We start from the raw sequence: 9,826 nt of genomic DNA on the forward strand, positions 1-9,826 counted from the left end.
AAAAAAAAAAAAAAAGAAAAGACCATTGCTGGGATCAGGCACACCTTGGTCTTTAAACTGACATCATTGCCCTTTTTTAGCACTTTGGAGAGGTCTTTGACAGCAGATTTTCCCAATCCTAAACATTTTGATTTCTCGACTGCTGTTACTATAGGTGTTACTTGTGGATCCAAGTAAAATTAAATCATTGACAACTTCCATTCCTTCTCTGTTTATTATGATGTTGTCTACTGGTCTTGTGGTGAGGATTTTTGTTTTCTTGATCTTGAGGTATCATCCATATTGAAGCCTGTAATCTTTGATCTTCAGTAAATGCTTCAAGTCCTCTTAATTTTCTATAATCAAATTTGAGTCATTTAAGTATCACAGTCTTCCTCCAGTCCTGGGTCCATAGTCTTCTTCATAAAATTCAGCTTCTTTCATTATTTGTTCAGCAATACAAATTAAATAGGTATGAAGAAAGGATTCGACCTTGATGTACACTTTTCCTGATTTTAAACCATGTAGCATCCTTTATTCTGTTTAGATGAATGCTTATATAGTTCACGTACGGATTCCACATGAACACAATTAAATGTCCTGGGCTTTCCATTCCTCTCAATAGTATCTATAATTTATGATGATCCACACAGCAAAATACCCTTGCATAGTCAATAAAACACAAATAAACATATTTATGGTATTCTCTGCTTTCAGCTGAGATCATTCTGACATCGGCAATAAAATCCTTTTTTCTATGGCCTCTTTATAATCCTGCTTGAGTCCCCTACTGATGTGCTGCTGCTGTTGTTGTTGTTACCATAGAGTTGGAACTGACTAATAGCTGGCCTTCTGGTGGGTTTTCAGAGGAAGTTCATTTCATGGGAGGAGATTGCCTATTCTTCTGCAGGGCAGCTTGTGACCTTGAACCCTGTGCCTTCAGGATTGCAGTGCAGCTTCCTGACATTAACACACCAGAGCTCCCATTAATGGGCTGTTCTTGTCATTTTCTAAAAATCTTCAGAAAGATTTTACTTGCATAGAATATTAATGGCCATATTCAATGATTTCTGCATTCTGTTGGATGATTTCTTTTTGGAATGGGGACAAGTATGGATCTCTTCAAATTGGTTGGCCAAGTAGCTGTTTTCTCCTCATTTTGAGTCTTGCCACATCAGCAAATGATGGGCCATCAACCCTCATCTAGATGAATTGGCAGTGACTGTAGCTATGGGCTCAAGTATGTCAGAGATTGTGAGGATGGCACAGGACAGGACAAGATACAAATCTATTGTTCATCGGGTTGCTGTGGGTTATGTCTGACTTGACAGCACCTAACAACAACATTAAGTTAAAGCTTTACTCTATTTCCATCATTAAGGTTAACTTTATATTGAGGAGGGAGCTGCGGCACTCATTGCATTTTGAGTGTTTTCCAACCTGAGAGACTTTTCTTCGAGTCCCATAAGGAACAATGTTCCATTGCTATTCATAATATTTTTGAGGATTTGTTGTTTCAGAAGTGGGAGCCAATACTGCTTCTTAGTCTACCTTAGCCTGGAAACTCTACTGAAATCTGTCCAGGGTATGTAGGCCACAGCAACCACAAGGCATTTCCTCAGAATAATACCTCGGAGAGAATCAGAACCAACCAATTTGGAACTTTCAATCAGTTCATTTAAGAGCTAAAGGCTTGGAGCATTGAGTCTGATTGGAGTCCCCATCTCATAACTTGGCTCTCACTGTCAGTCTTATCAAGATAACTAGCAATCGAATGACTCTCAAGAGAAAATATGCTTGGAGAGAAATAGGGGGTTTCATGGGTAGCGCGCAGGCAAAACAGCACATGCCGACTGCATTTCGCTGTGGACAGAGGACTGGGGGCAATAAAATAAGCTAAGGCATACTCTTGAAGAGGTAGGAGGCGAAAGACAACACCTGAAGGATGGATATAAGAAATGGATGAAAATCAGCTTTCATCTCTTTTGGAGAAAAAAGAGAAAGCAGCATATTGTCATGATTGTCCTTTTGGCCCCTAACCCTGCATGCTTTCCTTAAATGTTTCTAAGTAGTGATTGCTCTTCTTTCTGATCTCATCTCAGTTGGCTACACCATGAATGACCTCATCTTTGAGTGGCAGGAGCAGGGAGCTGTGCAGGTAGCAGATGGACTAACCCTGCCCCAATTCATCTTGAAGGAGGAAAAGGACTTGAGATACTGCACCAAGCATTACAACACAGGTAGGTGCAAGAGAAGCCCCCTGAATACGCCTCCCCAAAACTGAGTTTCTTCATTCAATCAACAGACCTTGTGAAGTACCCATTAAAAGCATAGCTCTGTATTTATTATCTAATGGTTAATGTTATTAAAGTTTATTGAATGTTAATGTTATTGACGTTTCATTCATTCAATTTAGCAGATCCTATGAGGTACCCATTAAAGGCATAGCTCTGGGTTTACTATCTAATGGTTAAGACAATAGGATTTGAAACCATAAAGCATCTCTAATACTTTGTTTTTTGTTAATCCTGAGGTAAGATTATACCACTTTTAGTTATAAAAGAAACTGGGAGATAGCAATCTTGATAGATGTAGCAATATGCTCAACTGAGGACCTTATTCCTATGGCAAAAAAAGAAAACACCAAATCCATTTCCATCAAGTCAGTTAGTCTCATGGCAACCCTATGCATTAGAGGGCACTGCTTCATAGGATTTTCTTAGTTGTAATATTACAGAACAACTCCTAAAACCTTCCTTCCATTATGTCACTGAGTGATAGTGTTTACTAAGCAAGTATAGGTTGGTAAGCTAAAAACTCAAACTCATTGCCCTGAAATAAAATTGACTCATAGTTCACCCTCCAGTGAATTTCCAAGGCTGTAAATTACATGAAAAAGAAATTGAAATTGTTAACAATTTCAGCTTGTTCAGTTCCACAATCAACACTTTTGGCATCAGCAGTCAGAAAATCAAAGGATGAGTCACATTAGGAAAATCTTCTATCAGGGGTCACTCCAGAGTGCTGAGAAACAACAAATCAGTCTAAAGACTAAGGTGTGCCTGATCCAGGTCATGATCTTTACGTTTTGCTGTGAATCAGAGAATTGGAAAATTACTAACAATGACAGACGAAGAAGATGTCTTTGAGGTGTGGTGCTGGAGAAGAGTATTCAGAATAAAATGAACTGCCAAGAAAACAAACAGGTCTGTACTGCAGAGGATGAAACCAAATTGCTCTTTGAAGCAAGGATTTTGAAGCTCCATCTCAAAATAGGCATGTTTCTAGGAAGGATCAGTCCTCAGAGAAAGACATCATGCTTGGAAAGATGGAGTACAAGAGAAGACCCTGGAGAAGGTGGATTGACACAGTAACTGGGGTAATGGGGCTACGCCTACTAACTGGAATAATTGTTCGGAGACAAAAAGATTTGCTAAGAACAGGGCAGAATTCAGAACTGTTGTGCATAGGGTCACTATGAGTTATAGTCAACTCGACAACACACAACAACAATAACCAATTGAATGAGGGAAACTGGAAGAATCTGGTCTGAAAAACAATGCATTAGAATTTTGTAAATAAACCAGTATAAATTTTTAAAAACCTAAATAATAACAAATTACACGGAAGAAGATTGGCCTCTTTCTCCCTAAGAGTGGCTGACGGATTTGAAGAGCTGGAGAGGCACTGTCTTTGGGTTAGAGTGTAATTCAACTCCCTACAGACTACTCCTCCAGGTTCTGGTTAGGTTCGTAATTGAATGCAACTCACTTGTGCCACCTAGGGATCATTCTTAAGGCAGAAGGGAAGAAGTGATAATTAGAAAGCATCTAGCAATCTGCCACAGTTGTTACTGCTTTTATGTGCTGTCGAGTTGATGACAACTGACAGCAACCTTATGAACGACAACTCTGAACCTAGTCCTATCCTGAGCCAACCTCACCATTTCCAACACATTTGATCCCATTGCCAGAGTCACAATGTGATCTGTCTCATCAAGAGTCTTCCTCTCTTGAACTAGCCTTCTACCCTTCAAAGCATGATGTCCTTATCCAAGGACTGACCCCACCTGATAATATGTCCAAAGTATATAAAACCAAGTTCCACTCCGGTTTCACTTTCTCTTGTTTGTTCTCTTGTCAGTCCATGAGATGTTCAATACTCTTCTCCAACATCATGACTCAAAGACATCAATTATTCTCCTTAGTAATTGTCCCACTTTCAGATATATGGCAAGCAATTGAGAAATCATGGCTTAGATCAGGTGCACCTTAGTCTTTAGATTAGCATGATTGTTCTTTAGCACTCTGGAGAGATCCTTAACAGTAGATTTTCCCAGTGCGATTAGACTGTTGGTTTCCTGACTGCTAGTGTCAAGAGAGTTAACTGTGGATCTGAGTCAAATGCAATCATTAGCAACTTCAATCTTTTATCTATTAACCCAGTGGTTGAGGACTTTTGTTTTCTTGATGTGGAGATTCAATCCATGTAGAAGGCTGTAGACCTTGATCTTCTGCAACAAGTGCTTCACGTGCTCCTCACTTTCAGCAAACATGGTTGTGTCTTCTGCATAATACAGGTTGTTGATGAGTCTTCCTCTGATCTTGATGACCATACTTCTTCATAAATCTAACTGTTCAAATTATCTGTTCAGCATATAGAGTGAAGAGGTCAAGAGTAAGGGTATATCCCTGAATGCCTTTCTTTCTTGATTTTGAACCATGCAGTGTTCCCTTGCTGTGTTCAAACAGCTTCTTGATCTAGGTAAATGTTTCACATGAGCCCAGTTCAGTTAAGTATTCTGGGATTCCCATTCTTCTCAACATTAGTTGTTGTAATCCATAAAAATACCTTTGCATAGTTAATAAAGCACAATTAGATATCTTTCTCATACTCTCTGCTTCAGCTAAGATCCATCTGACATCAGCAATAATGTCCCTAGTATCATGGTCTCTTCTAAACACAGCTTGCATTTCTGACAATTCTCAGTTGATGTACTATTCTTGGTGTTTTGGGATAATCTTCAGCAAGTATACTTGCATGTGATATTAATGATATTTCTCAGTAATTTCCACATTCTGTTGGATCACCTTCTTTGAGAATGGGAATAAATATGAATCTCTTCCAGTCAGTTGGCTAGATAGGTACCCTCCAAATTTCTTGGCATGAACTATATGACCAAGACTGCATCTGTTTCCTGAAATATGTCAATGTGTATTTCATAAATTCCTGGGGCCTTTTTTTTTTAATGCTTTCGGAGTAGCTTGAGCATCTTCTTTTATTATCATGGGTTCTTGATCTTATATTACTCACTGAAATAGTTCTGTCAGCTAATTTTTTTGAAGCAGTGACTTTGTGTGTTCCTTCCATCTTTTTTTTTTTACAAGGGCCACTGACTTTAATGATTTACAAAATTTTACAAGAATAGTGACTATTGTGCCAAAAAAAAGAGTCAAATGGCATCAAAATAGGCTAGAGGTAAAGGTAAGAGTGAGGGCTATGGCCAAGAACCCACTCAGAAAAGCTGGTAGTGGTCAACCATGGAAATGGCCAGGAAACGAAGGAAGGAGAACCTATGAAGTAATGGTGATTTGAAGAAAATTGAAAACAGGGTGAAGGGAAAGGACTTCTAAAAAGCCTTGGAAGTGAGCACAGCAATTTCGTAGAGGACAGATGGAGAGGAGTCCGCACTCAGCAGCAAACTGGAGCCTCAGGGATGGGGACTGGGGTCTCCTGGGGAAGCCTCACCAAAACGCATCACACTACTCTCGAGGCTCCCACAGCAGTCCCATTACTGCTCGGCATTGTCTCTGTATGTGTCCTTGAGCCATTCCCAGAAAAGGTCTTCATGTATGTTTGTTGTTGTTGTGTATCATAGAGTTGGACAAGACCCATAGCTGACCCTCTGGCCAGTTTTCAGAAGCAGTTAATCACATGGGAGAAGATTGTCCTTCCTTCTCCCATGGAGCAGCTGGTGGCCTTGAACCACGTGCCTTTGGGATTGCAACACAGCTTCTTGCCACTAGGTCACCAGAGCTCCTTTCATATATGTCTAGCACCCAAAAATACCCAAGGCTTACATATGCCTTTTCAAAGCCCCCCTCTTTCACCTTCCTGCCCCCGGTGCTGGCCAGCCTCCCCACAGGCTTTTTCCCCATGAGTTCGGCCATGAAGCTCCAGCCAGTACTTTCGGCAGGTTGCCGTCTTGATCAGGCAGCAGCTCTCTCATAGCAGCTCCTCCCACCAGCCAGTTGCTCTCACTGCTCTTCCATCTTCTTTTGACGTTTCCTGGATTATGCAAGATTTTGCCCATAGCATCTTCAAGTATGGGAACCTGAGGCTCGAATTTGTTCTTCAGTTCCCTCAGTTTGTAGAGCAAGTTCTTCCCTTTGATTTTCTGACCCCAGCTCTCTGTGCATTTCATTGTACTATTTTGCTTTGTCTTTATAATCTCACTTTGAAATCTTTTGTTCAACTCTTTAGCTTCCTTCTATCTTTATTTTTACTTCTAGACATTGTTGGGCACTATGCAGAGTCTCTGCTAAAATCCATTTTGGTCATTTCTTCCTCCTCTCCCTTTGTAATGACCTGACCTTTTGCTTTCTTCATGCATGATATCCTTTGTGTCATTCCACCTCTTATCTGGTCCTCATTCATTAGGTTTCAGTGCCTCAAAACTGTTCTTGAGATACTTTTTAAATTCATGTGAGATAGACTTCTAAGGTCATATTTTTGTTTTTGCTAATTCCTTTTAATTGTTTTTATATTCCTTTAGAACTTGCTTAATATGGTTTTCATAGCTGATATTGAACTTCTCCAAATATTCTTCCCACAGATGTAATAAATCTGATTCCTATGTAGTCCATTAGGTGAGGTCCATGTGTGTAGTCACTGATCATGATTTTGTTTTCTTTATAAAAGGTATTTGCTTGAAAAAGTCATTGATTGTATAAAATTTCTATTATTCTATCTCCAGCCTCATTTCTGTTACCAAGTCTGTAACTTCTGCTACTGGTCCCTCTTCCAATTTTTGTGTGCCAGTAACCATTTATTATTAATGAATCTTGGTTGCATGTTCAGTTGATTTTAGACTGCAAAAATGGGTAGGAATCTTTTATTTCCTCTTCCTTGGCTTTAGTTGCCAGTGTGTATATTTGAATGATAGTTATATTAGCAGGTCTTCCTTGTATGTGTATGGATAGTATGCAGCATTGTACTTCAGGATGGATCTAGAAATGGTCTTTTAAATATTTAAAATACTTAAAAATCTTTTTCCTCACTTTTTCATTCCCAGCATAATAGATCATATAAACGTCTGATTCCAAGTGGCTAATGGCAATCTCATCTCAGTTTGCTAATGTCTAGTATGCCAATCTTTATGCGTTCCATTTCACTTTTTACAATGTTCAATTTCCCTACATTCCTATTTTGTACATTCCACACTCCAATTGTTAGTGAATGTTTGTAACTTTACCTCCACATTTTTAGTGTCCTCCAATATGAGGGCTCAGCACCCAGTGCTATATCTAGTAGTCTAACTATGCTCTGTAATCTATAAGGTTTTCAAAGGCCTGTTATTTCAGAAATGGATGAACAGTCCTTCTTCTTAGTCTGCCTTAATCTGGGAGCTGAACTCTAGTATAGGATCTGACAGAAAAGGGCTGTACCCAAAAGAACAGGCGATAGACACACAAACATATATACATCTCAGCTATTAAGAGCAGCGACACATAAAACAGTTTCCCAATTCAAGAAACTGACAGATTAATAAGTACACCCCTGAGAGCAAACTATAATGACAATGCACCCACACTCCAACGAAGGCCTTGGAATGTCCAGGTCTTCCCTCATAGCCCCACCTTGCCAAAGGAGAACAACATGCCCATTGCCAAGCAAGCTTCTAGAAACTCTGGGCCTTGCCCCAGGCCCCGCTTCTGCCACAGAGGAGCTGGTATTCCTGGTAAACCCAAAGAATAGAGCAGAGAGTGTTTATATTATCCTCAGCCAGAAGGAACTGAGACGTAACCTTGAAGACTTTAAATAGCAAAGATGGGAGGGTCTACGCTGAGCTTCAGGAAGATGGACAAACTACAACTGGTTAACTAAGTCCCGTTGCATTGAGGCAGCCAGCCTCATATTCTGTTAGAAATAAAAGCAGTTTTATTGGCACATAGATTCATGAACTGGTAAACATACTAGGCCTGGGGCAAGGTACTACAGTGTTGCAAATTGCAAGAAGAGATTGAGGTTTTTCTATGGTAGAGTGAAAAAAAGGACTGCATGAAATAAAGGAGACAAGACAAAATTTTGAAAGGGAGTTGTTAAAATACAGTTCTTAACAATGCCACTGCTGTTGTCTAATATCCTAAAACATGTTGAGCAAAGCATTCTTCTTGATCAAGCTATGCAAACATTCTTCACAAACATCTTTTAATAGATGATTCCTAACATAAACTCTAATCTTGACTTTTTGCCCCTCTTGGCTCACAAACAGTTAAACTTTCTAAGACTTTGAATTGTCTCTTTAGAGGGGGCAAAAGCTTGATTCCAAATGGAATTTCATTTCACTCAGGAATAGCCATTTTAATCAGGCCTAATATGTTCATTTTGGGATTAACTTACACATTTCCCCCATCAGTCCATCACTAAAGGTTATGGATAACCCACAAAGAAATTGCCCGTCTTCTGCAAGGATTTAGTATTTCAGAGATGGCTGCTCTCTTTTAACTTTTAAGTTACCAAATGTAAGCTCTATTAATTAGAGGTGATAGGGCATCAGCCTATCTATAGCTTCAGGTCTCATCTTCAGAATAAGCTAGTTCTCACTAAGGGAGGTGTTGCAAATAAGGTCACATTAGAAGAACAATTTGATATTTTAAAATGTCTGCACCCATAACTAAACTTAATATGTTGTTGTTGTTGTTATGTGCCGTCGAGTCGTTTGCGACTCATAGTGACCCTATGCATATCAGCCCTAAACCCTGCTCTATCCTGTGCCAATCTCACCATCTCAGACACACCTACACCCATTACCCTAGTCACTGATTCAATCCATCTCATAGAGGGTCTTCCCTTCCTGAACTGTCCCTCTAACCTCCCAAGCCATGACATCGCTCTCCAAAAACTGGTCCCTCCTTGAAACATGTCCAGAGTATGTCAGACGAAGCTTCAGAATCCTTGCCTCCAAGGAGCAGCCTGGTTTAACCCTCTCTAGGATGAACCTGTTCATTCTCTTAGCAGTCTATGATATATTCAACACTCTTTTCCAACATCACAGCTCAAAGGCATCAATTCTCCCTCTATCATCCCTAGTCATTGTCCAGCTCTCTGACACATAGCAAGTGATTTCAAAGACCATATATAGCAAAAGTAGTTTATTCTCAATACATGATTCATCACCTGCTAGATGTCTCAAGGGTTGATAGTGGCAATGAGAAATACAATGCATAATACATTTAACAAGCTCTCTAATAACAATTATATTGCTCAAAAGGAGTAGTTAGGCTAACAGACCTGAGAGTATTCCAGATCATGTAATCTTTTTCCATGTTTCCTGGGATTGGCTGCTTACTTTTGAAGCACCTCTTTTTGGCTGCTAGGGTATTTTAGTCTGGATTCAAATCTGCCGTTTGGCTTGTCCCACAAGTCCAAACAAGAGCTTCAACTTCCTTTAATCCAAAAATCCACCACCATCAAGTCGTATTCTGAGTCATAGCAATCCTCCATTGTGATTCCAAATTTTCTTTTCTTTTTTTTTTTTAACTGAAGGAGACTGCCCACCTTTCTCCCAAGAATGACCAGTGGACTTAATGTGTCTGACTTTTTTTTTTAAAAAAAGGAAGAAAAC

The 9,826-nt window shown here is 39.6% G+C and overlaps 1 protein-coding gene across 3 annotated transcripts in view; it reads left to right on the forward strand.

The window, feature by feature from the left end:
* Nucleotides 1-9,826, forward strand: part of GLRA1 (glycine receptor, alpha 1) — a 193,588-nt gene that overhangs the window by 131,000 nt on the left and 52,762 nt on the right. For all 3 annotated transcript variants that reach the window (XM_006893677.1, XM_006893676.1, XM_006893678.1), the window contains one exon: nucleotides 2,082-2,219. In XM_006893677.1, the coding sequence (XP_006893739.1) occupies nucleotides 2,082-2,219 (138 nt within the window). The remainder of the gene's footprint in view (nucleotides 1-2,081; nucleotides 2,220-9,826) is intronic.

Source organism: Elephantulus edwardii, unplaced genomic scaffold, assembly GCF_000299155.1.
Source record: "Elephantulus edwardii isolate Elephantulus edwardi_28Jun2011 unplaced genomic scaffold, EleEdw1.0 scaffold00130, whole genome shotgun sequence".
Taxonomy (NCBI): domain Eukaryota; kingdom Metazoa; phylum Chordata; class Mammalia; order Macroscelidea; family Macroscelididae; genus Elephantulus; species Elephantulus edwardii.